The sequence below is a fragment of the Rosa rugosa genome, chromosome 4, assembly GCF_958449725.1.
Source record: "Rosa rugosa chromosome 4, drRosRugo1.1, whole genome shotgun sequence".
NCBI classification, from domain to species: Eukaryota; Viridiplantae; Streptophyta; class Magnoliopsida; order Rosales; family Rosaceae; genus Rosa; species Rosa rugosa.
In genome coordinates, this window is record NC_084823.1 from 54,122,766 (window position 1) to 54,140,469 (window position 17,704).

Below are 17,704 nucleotides of genomic sequence, written 5' to 3' on the forward strand. Positions count from 1 at the left end.
ATAGATTGACAATATGTATGGGGTTTTTTTTTATAGGGCTGGGCACCTTTTGGGTTTTTGGGCTTTGTGAAATCTGCACAATTTGTAATCAGTATCAAACTTGCCATGACCATGAATGATTCCAAAAACTAGAAGCACATAGTATTGTGATTCATTCCTTTCACCGGAAAAAAAAAAAAAAAAAAGAAGAAGCAGGAATGTACACATATATGTAATTCTATCCAAATCATAGTGAAATATAAGAAAATGACATTCTGCATTTCAAAATGAACAAATAATGTGAACTCTGCAATGCATCTAATTTAGCATATATACTAATATTTTATAACCAAAGCAAAAAAAGAAAGAACACTAATGGATCTAAAAATCTATATTGTCCATTTTTGGGTGGGTAGTGGATGTCCATACTCTTTGGAAATGGGATGATACGCTTCCCTGAAAGAGAAAAACAAGAGGAAGGAAGCAGTGAAGCACAGCAAAGGGTTACAGAACCAGATCGAGACGGTTTTATGGGGTTTATAGGGTTTAGGATCATGGGCTGGGCCCCCATCACCACATGATAGGTTTTTGAGGAAGATGGTGGGACAGAAATTGAGTCAGTATGTCCCCGTTCCAACCGACTGGGCCGTATGAGCTGAGCCCAAGGCGGCATTGGCATCGATGATGGTGACAACGAATAGAGTACAGTCGAGATTTAGTGTGTTCGATAGACCTTTGACGTGATTTATCATTTATCATATTATAATTACAGAATAATTCTTGTTAACAAAAAGATAAAATTTTAAATTTCAAACTCATGTTTTACACCATTGACGTGTTTTCTCTTATTTTATTTAAACACGTACGAACGTTTTAATATACCGATACATCATCGCCTAACCAACGGAAGTGATGGTGCATTATCAACTGAAGTAGTGGAGGATCATTCACACATAATATTTCTCATTCACCATATCTTATGAAATCTTAGGGATTGTGAAAGGTGCGCAACAATTTTGAGAGGACGCCAATGGGTAACCTAATTTGCATCTATTCCAAAACAAGGGGTGGCTTCCACTTATATATATGTAGGCACATAGAGCTTCCTCTCTGAAATGACCTCAGAGAGAGGCAAGAGATGTGGACAATTACCAGAAGACCTAATTTAGTAGGGACACCACCGTCCCATGTGCATGTGAAGCTGTTTCCATCATCATATTATAGTCATTCACTCACTCATTCTAGCTCGATCAAGCAAATTTTAAGCAATCAAAATCAATCCCATTGTTTTCACTCGATGATTTTCAGTCCCTTGTTTCAATTCAATTCCATTATTGGAGTTCTAGTGTGGAGTAGTACCAGTACTAGAGCAACATAACAGAAACGTTACCGTCTACTGTTTGTACTAACTAGCTAGCAAGAGATATTTCCAATTTTGATTTATACAACGCACAACATAGATGGTTTATGTAAATATGTGTATGTACTAGTTGGTTCGTTACTTTCCTTTCATGTGTAATCCTCCCAAGCACCACTTGACAAATTGACGTTTCTGTCACTAGCTCCCTTTGTCGGACTGCACGGCTTTGCGACCACACTTTCGAATGAGTTTTGGAGGGTTATGATCCTTGAGAAAAAAAATTTGTATATATTTTTAGATATTAGTCCGAAACACAATTTATATATATTCATATATCAACCGTTCATATTTAATCAAGGTATATAAAATTACAACTGGTTAACATTTGAATTGCAAGTATAATAAAGAATATTGAAGCTCTAAAGCACTGTAGAACTCTATATCTCTATGAAAATAGAATATGAAACAATCACATCACCGGTAATAGCAGTGTGGCTTTAAGTTCAAGAGGAGTATTCAAACTCTGAAACACTGTAGAACTCTAGATCTCTTTGAAAATGGGATATGAAGCAATCACATCACCGGTGATGGCGGTGTGGCGTTAAGTTCAACAGTTGGCACATTGTCAATTTTGTGCTCCGACGACTTTGGTGCATGTAGATGAAAATCTTGCTATGATCGTCCTTCATGGAGTGACATGTTGAGAATAGGGTGTACTCGGTGTAGAACACTGTAAGTACGTCAATGGAGGACGGTTTGTATGGGTATAATGAATGAGACTGTGTTGGGGCTCCACCGCTTGAATGGTGGTGGTTATGGCATCCGATAACAATCGATGGTGGTTGATCTGCACTGTACAGTTATATATTGGATTTGCTTCGTGCATAGTAGTAATAACATGGGGCCATAAGTAATGAACATATATTGTTGCTTAGTCCTTACAATATCACTCTCCATAATTATGTGATGTTACGCATCAATCTATAAAGAAGTATACTAGTATAGCTATATATGTATATTTAGGTTACTGTATAATTAGGTGAATTAATTGTATGTATATGAACTAATTAACTCACCTCGTAGCTATAGACTATAGACTACAAGAAAAAAACTCTCTTCATTAACTCTCTTAGCTTGTTTGTTTGAACAAAATAAACATATAGTCCCTCTAGTCCTAGCATGCAATAATATTCATAAATTCATTTACACTTCTATAAGTCATCTCTCTAGGAAGATCCATTCAACCTATTCTTTTTAAGACAATTATGAGGTTTACCTCTTGTGTGAATGAACATATTCACCATCTCTTGCGATTAAGGCATAATAACTTTATAATTTTATAATACGACCATTAATGTTGTATAACGTAATACAAAGATTAGCTCTGAAAAAAACCAATTAAATTGAAGACCTTTTAGTTATTCATTTCTATGAAATACATGGACGGTTTATCATGATAGTAGTAAGTGTTGTTAGAACCATCCATTTGTTTGATTCAATTAGATAATTAAACGATTTCTGATTCGATTGATTTTTTACAGAGATAATCTTTAAAGGCTTATTTAAGATATGGACCGTTGGATTATAAATTTATTAAGTAAAAGTATGTTAATCGACAATGGGGGTGAATATGCTCGTTCACCCTAGAGGTGAACTTAAGAATTGTTCTTCTTTTTATGTCACAGTTGCCATATTGCGACAGTTGTCTATTAACTTAATTGGTGTTAACATTGTTAAGTCTAATATATATATCAGTTTAATTTTTTAATAAATAAATAAAAAAAATTATTGAAGCAGTACAGGTTTCTTCCTGATTCTTGTCTATTCATATTCATTTTCTCTTCTTCTTTCTAAATTTGATTGTTGAAGAAAAGTGTAAGCTTAATTATAAGCTTGTTTTTGCATAGAAGAGAATTAGTTGAACTTTAATCAGATGCGCTTGGGTTGATTTTTCGTGATGGAGTTTCTTGGGTTTTCATCCTCTCCTATGCAAAATCAAGCTTACAATTTATTTCCCTAAACCCTAAGTTCTTGACAGCAATTGTTGGACTACATTAGTTCCAGCCAAAAAATATCAAATGATTGTATCCAAAATGACCAGATTCAAGGCACTTGAATCTATGAAATCTTGATGCAAAGATTAGATTCCTTCTTCGTTCTTCGTTCTTCGTCCAAGTGGATTCTAAAGTCTAAACTCTAAACCAAAGAAAATGAGCATGGTAATCTTGATTTGATACGTGATCGGAGATTGTTAGGTTAATTAACGTTGCATGCAAATTATGTAAAACGGTGTACCCGTGTCATACCGTACACCAATTCTTGCGTACGGCAGCCGCACCACGTGGCCGTGCGGCTGCCCAATCATAACCCACAAAACTTTTACTTCATTCCGAAAATGTCCCTGATTTTTAAAGGTGAAATACCCAAAATACCCCCTGCTAAGGGTCTGATTGGTCAGCCCGTACCACGTGTACTTTACGTCTGCCGTACGCAAGACTTTCTCCCTCAACAGACAACATCGCGTCAGATACATCACCAATTATAACCCGCTACGTGGCGCTCTCTCCTCCACTCACCACCCCACCCGATGGAACAGGGGTGGCCGACAAACAAGTAGACACTCGAGTGACGATACCACCCCCTCCTCCGTCCACCAACGGCCCCGATCCTCGGATCCTCTTCCCGCTTTCAAGTCGCTGCAGAACTGTGGGCGAGGGTAGTTTCGTCTTTGCGGAGCCTGAACACCCGTCAGTGTGGTACTGTCATTTCCGTGTGACGTGGGGGCGAATTTCGTAATTCGCAAAATGCAAAAAAAAAAAAAAAAAAATAATATCGGAAGATATTTGTCGGTGTTTTCACTTTAGTTTAGAGCCTCCTCCATTCCATTTCCTTCTTCTCCAAAATTTCTCCACACTTCCTCTCTCTCTCTATCTCTCACTCACTAGATGGAGATTCAATTGATGCAAATGTGAGTTTAGATTTCGGCAAAAGTCGGAAATTTTACAAACAAATTCTCTGGTAAATAGTAATTCAAATCGGATTCTTTGCTTGAAATGCAAGACATTCAGTCGATCGGAGGGAGGTTCTTTGGCAGCGCCGGAGGCGGAGACCGGAGGCTACGGCCGCACCACAACCAGAACCACCAGGCCTTGAAGTGCCCTAGGTGCGATTCGCTCAACACCAAGTTCTGCTACTACAATAACTACAACCTCTCTCAGCCGCGCCACTTCTGCAAGAGCTGCCGCCGCTACTGGACCAAAGGCGGCGTCCTCCGCAACGTCCCCGTCGGCGGAGGCTGCCGGAAAACGAAGCGTTCCAAGCCGAAGTCTTCTTCTTCTTCATCGCCGGCCTCGCCGCCGCAGCAGCCGAACAGCGAGCGCAGAGCCAGCTCCAATTCCAGCAGCGAGAGCTCGAGCCTCACGAACACGGCCACCGCAACGGCGACGGAGGCGGTCTCGGCGCCGTCTTCGACGTCCTCGGCTTCCAATCTTCTCAACATTCCTCGTCCCGAGTCCAAATTCTTCGTTTCCCCAAACACGAATTTCGAGGCGGCTGGAGCCACCATGCTCGAACAGAGCGCCACGGAAATTGGAATGTTCTCGGATATTGGGAGCTTCACGAGCTTGATCACGGCCTCCTCGAACGACGTGCCGTTCGGTTTCACCAACATTAACGACATTTCCGTCTCGCCGTTCAGGCCAAACCAACCGCCGGCCGGTCATCTAAATCAGGTGCAGCAAAACCAGTGGGAGCAGCAACACAACCAGAATAACCAGGAACTGAAGATGCCGGACATCACCGGAGGAATGCTGGATCAGACGGCTCAGGTGGATTTATCAGTGTTCCAAACCAAAATCAACGGCGGAGGAGGAGGAGGGTTTGGGTCGCTGGATTGGCAGCCGGCCGGTGATCAAGGTCTGTTTGATCTCCCCAACACCGTTGATCAAGCGTACTGGAGTCAGGGTCAGTGGACCGATCAAGACACTCCCAGTCTCTACCTCCCGTAAAAAAAAAAATTCACTCTTAACAATCTCTAAGAAAATTCTCAAATTTAGTTTAAAAAAAAAAAATTGAGAGAATTTCATATATGAAATCATGAATATGACTTGCTTTGTGTATGTAAATTTTTTAAGTATAATTTTTTTTTTCTTCTTCTTCTTCTTCTTGGTTTAATTTGATGATTTTGGAAGGTGTTTTTGGCTTTGTGAGGGTCATTTGCAACTACCTCTCACGTTAGTCTTTTTTTGTTTTGTTTTGTTTTTGTTTTGCCTCTAATGTATCTGGATTTAAATTAATCAAATATATATATTATATATATATATATTTGGAGAAAATGATATTATAGTGCTTCACTGCTCTGCTCATGAAATGTGGTCGTTGTTATTAGTTGGTTTATCTAGTATGATCCACTCACTAATTAAGTAATTAGTGGCTTCTGAGCATGCACTCAAGGCCTGCCAGCTCATCATAGATATTTATTTTTTCGCGCCGGGGGGGGGGGGGAGATTTTATTTGTACGGAGGATCAACTGATCAAGCGGGAGTGGGAGTACACATGGCGGGAGAAGATGGGGAAGTGGGCGGGTGGGACACGTGGGAATTGGTGATGGGCTGGGCCGCTGGGGGAGTGGGGGGGAGGTCGGTTTGTCGTGGGGCGAGTCTTTGTCAGTTACAGAGTCAGGGTGACAAGTACGAGTACTACTCGAGGGGGGGGGTTGGTGGGGCCCAGTCTTTTTTTTTTGGACGGGGTAGATGGACAAATGAACATGTGCATGTTGGTGGTGGTGATGATGGTGACGTGGAAACTGGGGGTGGGGTTTGGGACCCACGGTTAGGTTTGGTTGGGTGGGAATGTGGGGACTCGGTAAAAACAGTCTGAGTGGAGCTGAAGAAGAAGTGGGTCTCTGACTTCTCTCCCCCATGAAACTCACGTATTTTGGTGAGTGCATAGGATTGTTAAAAGTTACTCGAGTCATAGGGTGCCCTTCGTAGCTCCGATGATGGTAATTTGTCGGTAACTGTGACGTTATTTTATAAAACTAATAACGTACGGGACTACGGGGTAATGAGGTAAACTGTGACATACTGACATGTTAGTTAAATAAAGGGTTTTTCTAAAGGGAAAATTTTACAAAGAGTACCCGAACTAAGGCCCATTCTAAACTTTAGTACCTGATTATTCAAAACTATCACATTGGTACCCGATGTTTAAAGTCCGACCCAACAATCGTACACGCCGTTAGTAACGGTGTTAAGTAGCACATTTTAAGGGATATACTAACTTCATGTCTTAATCCAATTTTTTTTTTTATTCATTGCAACTTGGTTTCTCTCTCCTTGATTTTCTCCCCATTTATGAGACCAGTTGCATCATATGTAAAAAAAAAAAAACAAAAAAAATTGGTCTCATAAATTTTTTTAATTAAAAAAAAAATTGGATTAAGACATGAAATGACTAAAATATCCCTCAAAATGTGCTACTTAACATCGTTAGTAACGGCGTGTACGATTGTTGGGTCGGATTTCAAACATCGGGTACCAATGTGATAGTTTTGAATAGTCGGGTACTAAAGTTTAGAATGGGCCTTAATTCGGGTACTCTTTGTAAAATTTTCTCTTTTCTAAATGTATTCGCTAAAAATTTAGGTGTATCCATTAATTATTTATATTTAATAATATTTAATTAAAAACAGATAAATTTTTCAAAATACCCTCATCTTACAAAATAATGCCACACAAAAAAAAAACCCAGCAACTTCTTACTCCCTTTCTCTTCTCATAAGTTATAAACCGCATTCTACGTTTCGAGATTCATGCATGTTCCGGTGAAAATGGGTAATTGGGAGAAAATATACAGTGATAACTAAAGGGAGCAAAATATTATTAAAGTGAAAAGAAATTCTTCAAGAGTTGAGAAAGGTGCGAATCATCTTCACAACTTTCACTCTTTTTCAATAAGCAGCCGTCTCAATGGAATCGATTTGTTGTCACTAACCCCAAAATCAAGAAGTAATATTCATTGAATAATGGATTCCACTAGCGGATTGAGGCAAGAAGAAACTAATTATGACTTCTCCTCTCCCATAAATCATTTCTTTGTGACGTTGCTGCTGGGTATAGAATAGAAAAATCCAATATTTGCTGGGTGTTTAACGATGGGGACATAAATGGAAAAATTAATTGAGTTTATTATATATTTTTAATTTAAATGAGTTGTTGGGTATACTTAGATTTTTGCTGGATACATTTATAAGCACTCTTAATAAAACTAATAACGTACGAGTAATGTTAAAGTGGGTTTGCTCTAAGCTGTTGAAGTTTTGGGTAGTTTATTATATATTTTTAATTTAAATTAGTTGCTGGGTATACTTAGATTTTTGCTAGGTACATTTAGAAGCACTCTTAATAAAACTAATAACGTATGGGTAATGAGGTTAAAGTGGGTTTGCTCCGAGTTGTTGAAATTTTGGGTAGTTTTTAGTGTGTAGGGTTCCACATTTTCAAATCTGTCATGAGGAAGTTGTGTAAAAGGATATGATACAAAGTTACAAACTGTGTGGGTTCTTGTTATATAAATGGTAAGGATATGTTCTGTTGTAAAAATGGAAATGGAGAATATGAAGTGAATCCATGTATGTGAGGATATTATGTTATATGTGAGATATTAATAAAACTAATAACGTATGGGTAATGAGGTTAAAGTGGGTTTGCTCCGAGTTGTTGAAGTTTTGGGCAGCTTTTTACTTCAACGGTGTCTGGACACTTAGGAGACTTTTAAAATGATACATGAACTTACAATATTATCAATATGATACCTGGACTACAATAATAAGTAACATTAAACCTGGAAGCCAGCATTCTCTCTCTCTGAGAAACCCTAGGGCGGCCTCTCCGTTTGCTATATGTTCTCATCCGGCGGCGCCCGGACGTCCGGCCTAGCCGCCGCCTTGGGTTTCGCTGCCGGACGGGAGATCTACTGCCCATAGGCTTCATCTAAGAGATTCTCTCCGTTTGTCAGATGGTTTGGCTGGGATGGGGGCGAAGGAGGTGGTTGCGCGGCATAGGTCAGTTTTTTCCGATCCCCGCTGATGGCTTCTTGGATCGACGGCGCCATGGGTCTTGCTCGATGGCGATGGGGATTGTGAGGCCTGGCTCGGGGATGGCGTTCTGTGGTGCTGCAGGTTGCGGCAGCGTGGCCCGACGGTTTGGATCGCGGAGGTGTGGCGGTGCAGATTGTGTTACGCGGCGATGTGGTTGGATGGAGCGTGGCCGGACGGTGGTGCACTACGGGTCTGGGAGGAGCTGGTGGTTTGGTCCAAACCAAGAGGATGAGCCTGAGTGATCTCTTTTGTGATCTTACTGGGCTTAAGTTTTGGGCTAGGGTTCTGCCCTAGTCCATTATTATTTTGGATTAGTTTTATTTTCTAGTTTCTGTAGGCCTTTTTATGGGGCAATCTAGTGGATTTTTTCCTATCTAGTTTTAGTATTGGGTATTGGTCTTGTCGACTTAATTCTCAGTGTATCTAGTTGTACACCAATTGAGGTCTCTAGGCGACTAGATTTACTGTTTTCCGAGTTAGGTTGGGAGGGCCAAGTCCTTCTATTTTATTTAGTTATTCTAGCGCCTCCGGCGTAGTACCAAAGGGGGATCCCGCTATGTTTATGATGTATTCAATGTCAAATTAGTGACCTAGTTCTATGTACCACTGTGGGTACTAACACATCTTCTTCTTGTCTGTCTTAGATGGCAGCGGAAGGGTATGTAAGGGTCATTCTGGCTTTTGATCAATATATTGGCTTTTGTCTTCTTTCAAAAAAAAAAATGATACATGGACTCATTTTTTCTTATCAACGTCGTACCTCCGTCTATTTTCCGTCACGGTGCAGTTAAAAGGATATGATACAAACTATGTGGGTTCTTGTTATATAAATGGTAAGGATATGTTCTGTTGTAAAAATGGAAATGGAGAATATGAAGTGAATGCATGTATGTGAGGATATTATGTCATATGTGAGATATTGAAGAAAATTAAAATATGAAACGCTGTTGCCCGGGATCCAATCCGGGTCACCCACGTGACAGGCGGGAATACTTACCACTATACTACAACGACCTGTGAATAGTAATTACTAATTAATTTAGTTTATGTGAATTTTAATAACATTTCCACAACGATATAATGGAAGTAATGGATACTATAGACAACAAATGTTGGTCAATGGAAAAACATCTCGAGACAAATGTTACTTGAGATGAATAAAAAATATATAAATTGTGCTTTGTTCAAGTAAATCCAGAATATGTGTCTGACTCAAACTCTAGGTTACTTGACCTAGTGGTAATAGAGTTTAACTAGAAAAATCTTAGAGATTCCTATTCAATGTATGATTACTTTTCCTTGTATGATTCAGATTCTATGCATTGTAATCCTCTATATAAAGAGGCCCCTATTATCAATGAAACTACACAGCAATTCTCTCTCAATCACCGTTTCTCTAAAACACGTTATCAGCACGAGCTCTAACCCTAACCCTAAAACTCTTCTCACTTAATCTGCCGCAAGCCTTAGCCCCGCAGCCCCGTGCTTGTTGCCCCAGCAGCCCTACGCTCGCCCACTGCCTCCACAACCACCGCACACGACTAGCCCACGCTAGCGTCTGCCCCCTGCAATCCTCAGCCTTACAGCCTGCCCCCTCGCACGCCTGCGCGACCCTGCGACAGCCAGCTTGCTAGCGCGCCCCTGAGCCAACCAGCCCAGCACGCGCCCGTGCGATCAGTGCCACCAGTAGCTCTACAGCACCCGCAGCATCCCCGCAGTAGCTTCACAGCATCCCCGCAGCAGCCCCCGCATTGCAACTCAATGCTAACCCTACCAGGTTAGCCTCGCTACCGCTGCAGCGCCCGCAAGCGCTCGCCTGCTCTCACGTTCGCTCGACCGCGACCTCGCTACCACGCGACCCCGCTACTATCCTGCGACACTGCGACCCCCCTCAACCCCGCGATTCCGCGGCCTCGTGACTCCTCGACCCCGCGGCCTAGTGACTCCGCGATTACGCGACTTCGCGATTCAGCGACCCCGCGATTCAGCGATTCCGCAACTCCGCAACTCCGGGACCCCCGCGGAAAGTCTGCTTGCTTGCACTAGGACTGAAGCTCGTCTCCAATCCTACGACAAGGACCAAATACGTTCTGCAATCTTAAGAGGTATGTTTTACTATAGGTTCCTGTTTTTGAGTTTTTCCTCTTTTTCTCTTCTTTTTCTCGGGGACTTGCAACCTCCCTTCTTCTATCCCCCTTTCTTCTTCATAGGGGAGACCAAAAAGCCGAACTGTGGGGGTTCGTGCTCACTCCAAGCTTGGAGCTTGTAGAGTCCTCCAAACTTAGAGTTTGTTGAGAAGAAAACGATCGACCACATACATCGTTGTTTCGATCTAATCCAATATCTCTTGGAATCAGATTTTCTTGGAAGCGACTACGCTCAGAAATCCCTAATTTCTTGGAAGCAACTACGCTAAAAATTTTTATATGTTTTCGTGGTAGCCTTTTCGCTCCGAAACTAACCCTAATTTCTTGTTCTCTTTCAGGATGAGTAACCTGAACAAATTGGACTTTGCTCCATTGGGAACAACTGGCTCTGGATATCACAGGTGGGTTCGTGATGTCCGCCAGCATCTCAAGGCCGATGGAATCCTGGATACGATTCTCGAGCCTAGCCAGGACGTGCTAACTGTTGAGCAAGCTCAAGCTTTGAAAGCAAATAGAGCAGCCTTAGAGGCAACTAAGGAGAAAGCCATCATCCTAATGACTTGTCATATGGATGATTCGCTCCAGTACGAGTGTACGAATGAAAAAGACCCCAGAAGGCTGTGGGTCTCACTCGAAGAAAGATTTGGCAACGTCCGTGACTCCCTGCTTCCTGACCTAGAAGTGAGATGGCATAGCCTCCGCTTATGTGATTTCAAGTCAGTTCTTGACTACAACTCGGAAGCACTTCGCATTAAATCCTTAATGGAATTCTGTGGTAAAGAAATCACAGATGCGATATTGATTGAGAAGACTCTCTCTACCTTCCCCGTCTCAGCATTGATGGTTGCTAAGAACTATCGAATCGATGTTACTGCAGAACGGATCACAAGGTTTCATGAGCTTATTGGAGCCATGAATGTCGCTGAAAAGCATGACCACATCCTTGTGAAGAACTATAATTCAAGATCCATGGAAATAGAGCATATTCCGGAATCCAATTATAGTCGCGCCCTTAAGAGATGGCGCCAAGAGCGAAACCCTAATCTTAGGGATACTTCTGGATGTTCTGGTCCATATAATCGCTCTACTTGGGAAGGTAACCGCCAAAATAGGCGAACACGGAACTGAAGAGGTCAACGTGGAAAGAGAGAGGGAGGCAACGCCTCTGGCCATGTTGGTGGCGCCACCAACATTAAAAGCCATCTAAATGACGCTTTCAAGGCGCCTCAATCAATGGAGTCTGAGCAAATAGATGTATGTTCTCGATGTGGAGTATCCGGTCATTGGGCACACATTTGTAGAGCTCGTGAAGAAATTGTTACCACCTACAAAGTATATTGTGAAGCAAGAGAAGCTCACTATGAGGAACAAGAAGATCAAGAAGATGATCTAGAGTGAAGGGTTGAAGACTACAAATCTGGCTGGGATCAATAGATCGCCAATTCTGTTTAAGTCTTTATTTTTCCAAGAGATGCAATGGGTAATTTGCATTAGCTAGCATTTGGATTATATTCTCCTAATGGTTAAGAGACAATGATGTACTCTGTTGGCTTATGAATAAAATTTTGAGTTCTTTTCATTATGACTCCATTTTGATTCTGAGCATATTATTTTGTGACTATGATGGCTGGGCCATCAATATTAATTCAAGGACATGGAATAGCCCAAGTTCCACTTGCCAAATGGCACCTTGATTATTGTCACAGAAACTCTCTACGTTCTTAGGGCAAATCGTACCCTATGAATAGCCAACGGATTCCATGCGAAAACGCATATAGAGAACGGAAATGAGTTCCTTTGCAATACCTCTAATGATTGCGAACAAATGCGCATCTTAGATAAGTTTATGTGTCTCTCTAGTGGACTCTATGTCACTATTTGAGCTATTAAATCCAATCAAGTTATGAGAGAAGATCTCTTGGATTTAGACACATATTGGCTTTGTCATGACAAGATAGATCATCCTAGTCATGATATGATGATCCGTCTACAAAAGACTTCACATGGACATCCATTCTCTCGAGCGAAATGAAGCATGAATCAAAGGTTGATTCTTGGACTAAGTGTGACCGCAACCGCTGCCTCTAGCGCCGCCGCCGTCCACCACCAGCCTAGGGCTGACACAGTCCCTATCCATGACACCATGGATAGCGTACATCATGGTGATGACGCCTCAGGTGATGTTGCAATCACCAACTTTGCTTCAAATAGCGTTTCAGACGCTTAGGCCCAACCAAAAATCCTCATTGGTTGTTTCTAATGCCTCTCGCTCGTTTTACAAAGCCTGTTCTTTAGGGAAGTTGGGACTGAGACCATCCTATGCAAATGATATGAAAATACTCATTCTGTTCTTACATAGAACCCATGGTGATTCTGTGGACTGATTCAACCAACTTGCGGACGCTTAAATATTTCATAAAATTGGTTGACACGCAAACACGCTGGTCACGTGTTGTGCCATTGTCCACTTGTAATGCTGCTTATGCTACACTTCTAGCACATATCATATGACAACGGGCTCACTCCCCGAATCATCCTATTTCGTCAATTGGACTTGACGATGTTAGAGAGTTTACATCGAAGACTTTCGATGGATATTGCAATGTGACTGGTGTTGGACATCATATTCCCATGTACACACCCAAATGGTCTCGCAAAAACGACTACGATGGTAGTCCAGACATTGGTAATGCGCACTAATCTCCTTATATCCGCTTGGGGTGATGCAATATCGCATGCAGCTATGCTAATTCGTCTACGACCCACTGCCACTCAATCTACCTCTGCGTTATAGCTAGTGACTGGGTACAAGTATCGTACTTACGCATCTTTGAGTGTGCCATTTATGTGCCAATTGCGCCGCCACAGCACCCTATAATGGGTCCGTACATACGAATGGGCAACTCAGTTGGATTTGAGACTCCAACAATCGTCCGTCACTTAATGCCCTTGCAAGGCGATCTCCTTACCGCTAGATTTGCGGATGTCACTTTGATGAGACAGTCTTCCCGTCGTTAGGGGGAGATAAGAACACAGATGTTTAGCAGGAACGACAGGATGTCGTGGCCTGTCCCCACTATGTCTCATCTCGATCCCTGTTAAAGTGACGAAATCAGATAAATATGCTGCAAACATGCCTGCAAGGATGGATGTCCCTACGAGAGGACGTAGTGCCACCCTACACAGAGGTAGGCATGGTGCTAACGCTAAAGAAAGTGGCACTCTGGCGTTATAGGCCATGGCCCCAGCTAGGATGGGTGGGAGGCCCGTGAGTTCGAAGGATACTTTGGCACATTCCAATCCTTTGATCATCAAGACTCAAAATCCGTCTCATGAGAATATTCCGGGTTATGGTTATCGTTGGGGGACGCCTCAACGTCAGAACCTATTCCTGAGAATATAGAGCTCTTTGAAAATTACACTAGTGTACATGAGACGTGGGATAGAAACTCCATCATAATTGATGATGTAGTCGTGCATTTCGTTGCGCATGAGTTTGTTGAGTCCGATGATATCGAACCACGCTCCGTTGATGAATGAATGCCAACGTAGAGAAATTTAGCCTAAATGGAAAGATGCGATCCAGGTTAAGTTGGAATCTTTAACGAAGAGGAAGGTTCTCGAGGCAGTGATGCCAACACCTCCTGACATAAAACCTATTGACTAATGGGTCTTCGTTAGAAAACGTGATGAGAAAAAGAGATGGCAATCTCGCCTTATGGCGCAAGGCTTCTCACAAAACGCTCTGGAATCGACTACGATGAGACATATTCTCTCGTAATGGATGTCATTGCACTCCATTACCTTGTCAGTTTGGTAGTTTCCAAATAACTGAACATGCAGCTTACAAATGTGGTCAACACGTATCTCTATGGGGATCTAGATACGGAATATACATGATGGTTCATGGTGGACTTCATTTACCCAAGTCAAGTGGCTCTAGACCACGGAGCGCATTTACAATAAGGTTAAAACGCTCACTAAGATGACTACTTGATTGGGAAGGGATATGCCCGCGCGTTTCCATAACAAGTTTCAGATTCTATCGCGGTTCATGTTGGACATGATCTTCATTGGAAGCCCTTAAAGAGTTAAGGGAAACTGCTGAACACTTGAAATCCAAGTTTGAGATGAAGGATCTTGGGAGAACACGATTATATCTCGGTTTGGAACTTGAGCATCGTGTTTAGATGCTTAGGCATTTTGACAAGGTCAAGCCTTCAAGCACCCCCATGATCGTTCGTAGTCTTGATCCTGAAAAGGATCCTCTTCGTCTGAAGGATGATGACGAAGATGTGCTAGAGGCAGGAGTGCCTTACTTAAGTACAATAGGCGCATTATTGTACTTAGCTCAATACACAAGACCGGACATCTCATATGTTGTGAACTTGTTAGCTAGATATAGCTTTGCACCAACGCGACGCCATTGGATTGGTGTAAAAGATATCTTTCGGTACTTGAGATGTACGATTGATATGGGCTTGTTCTATCCCTACAGAGAGATGATGGATTCGGACCCATCACACACCAGGAACGCCGCCAACACTGACCTGCGTCCACTATCCCCACCCAAAACGACATGTGTTTTGGAAGGTTTTGCTGATGTTGGGTATCTCTCTGACCCACACAAAGGTCATTCCCAAACTGGTTAAGTGTTCACCATGGGTAAAGACCGTGATATCTTCTTAGAGGTCTACAGAACAGACCATAGTCGCTATATCTTCGAACAATGCAGAGATCATTGCTCTTCACGAAGTGGTTCGTGAATGAATATGGATTGGATCCTTAATTACGCATGTTCGAACAATTGTGGTCTGAAGTCTACCACAGATGAGCCAACGAGCATTTATGAAGATAATGCTGCTTGTTTTGAACAGATAAAGCAAGGCTACATCAAAAGCGACAACACCAAGGATAATCAGCAATAACAGACTCTCCTCAAGATCAAAGTGAACTAGGTTCAACCTGAGGACAGTGTGGCAGACTTGCTCACTAAGTCATTGCCTAAATTCCACTTTCGAGAAACATGTTGATAGCATCGTTTGCGGAAGTTATCCTAACTCCCATAACCGTTGTCATCAGGGGGAGGTGTCTACATGTATGGTCTCGAAACGTGAAGGGTGTGTTGTGCTCTTTTTCCCTTTCGACCGAGGTTATTTTTGTCCCACAAGGTTTTTGTTACTTGACAAGGTTTTTAATGAGGCAACGAGAGAAACACCACGTTTGGGCGACACAAGGGGGAGTGTTCAAGTAAATCCAGAATATGTGTCTGGCCCAAACTCTAGGTTACTTGACCTAGTGGTAATAGGGTTTAACTAGAAGAATCTTAGTGATTCCTATTCAATGTATGATTACCTTTCCTTATATGATTCGGATTCTATGCATTGTAATCCTCTATATAAAGAGGCCCCTATTATCAATGAAAGTTCTCTCAATTACCGTTTCTCTAAAACATGCTTTAATATATAAAGGTATATTGAAAAATAGATGGTTGTTTTTAGAACTATTTTATCCATTTGTGCATGTAAAAGACTTTGTATATGAGATTTTTTCAAATTAATCATTTTACACATATAACAATAACTAATTCGTGACTATACTCAAAATGTTGAAGCATTACATTAATCAGCATCCATTTTAGTATACGCTTCTTCTACTCCGAGGTATTGTACTCATAGCGTGTGATGTAGTCTTTATCTAGTGAAACCAGTCATGAGTTTATATTTGTTGCATGAAACAACCAAACGGGGCAGACCTTTTTGATTTGTTTGATAAATGTATGAAACAATCTAAAAAAGTATAAAATAGTTAGAATTTTTCACAATGCATAACAGAGTTAACAAATGAGAAGTTAAACGTATTAAAGATATTTTGGTCTGCTAAACACATCAATGATTCAATGATTGAGAAAAAAGGATGTTTTTAGGAGCCGAAATAAACTGAAAAGTGAGTTCTTGGAAATTCATGAAGCTGACGTGATCTGAGATTATGATATAGATGAGAGACTGAAGCAAAAAAACTGAGCTTGATATATATACACCTATGCCAACTTGCTAATTAAATGTTCGCAATAACTTCCATAGAAAAATCCTTGAAGCAGTTCATGATTTTGATGTTCATCTTCAAGTTTGGTTTTGGATAATATCTGACTGTGTGGACTGCAGGGTCTCATTCACAGAATCAATCTCAATCTTGGAAATAGTGCAATTATTGGTGTTGCTTCTTTTTCTTCTCAATAACTGATCAACCATTCAAATCCCTGGGCTTAACTTATGATTTACTCGATTAGAATCAGTGTTATGAGGAGAGTTTCATACCATTTTCCTAATGATATATGTATATTCGAGACGCTCTCTCGTTGTTTATTTTAATACGGTGTTTAGGCAATAGACACTGGCCATTTTTTTTTTCAAACAAGGAAGAAATGTGTATATACTTGATCAGCAGCTTGCCACATAGAAGAGTATATGAGAGACATTGCTTGCTAGCTAGGCATGTGCAAACTGCAAATAAAATTGGTCCAAACCCACCACAATTAGTTAGGGCAGATGAGGATGTGGCCTTTAGAGTTTAGAAGAAGCTTCATTGCCTAATTAAGGATGCCATTAAGGCCTCAATTAAGGTCTTAATAGAGTATGGACCATGGTGGATTGGCATGGATTGTGACTACTCCATTTTAAGATTCAATCTCACAGTTGGGCAGATGGGGTCATATGGGGTTGTTTGTGGGTCTTTGTTTTTTTTGTTCTGTGAGGGATCATTATCATCATCATCATGAAGAAGAAGACTTTTCACAGTTGGTATTCAGATGCATCATTTATACTTTTTTTTTTTGGATAATAAAATGGTAGCAGGGTGAGCTATCACTCCGGGGCCCAGAAGCAACTTGGGTATGACCCCTCCTCAATAGATGTTTTTCACAAGTTTGGGTTCGAACCAGGGACCTTCTATTACCAGGAAAAGCCCTGCAGCGTCTGTCCTACTTACAGCCTAGGCTGTCTAGCATGCTTCCACTAGACCAACCCATTGGTGCACTATTTATACTTGTTTGCCAAATTATGGGCAGTTCCAGTTTGGACTAAACATTTGGCAATGGAGCTTGCTGAGGCTGTTTAAGAA

The 17,704-nt window shown here is 41.4% G+C and overlaps 1 protein-coding gene across 1 annotated transcript; it reads left to right on the forward strand.

Moving 5' to 3' along the window:
• Window positions 1-4,199: 4,199 nt before the first annotated feature.
• On the forward strand, window positions 4,200-5,493 carry LOC133745737 (dof zinc finger protein DOF5.4). Its single transcript, XM_062173859.1, has one exon. The coding sequence runs from the start codon at window positions 4,393-4,395 to the stop codon at window positions 5,344-5,346; it is 954 nt and encodes a 317-aa protein (XP_062029843.1). The 5' UTR covers window positions 4,200-4,392; the 3' UTR covers window positions 5,347-5,493.
• Window positions 5,494-17,704: the final 12,211 nt, after the last annotated feature.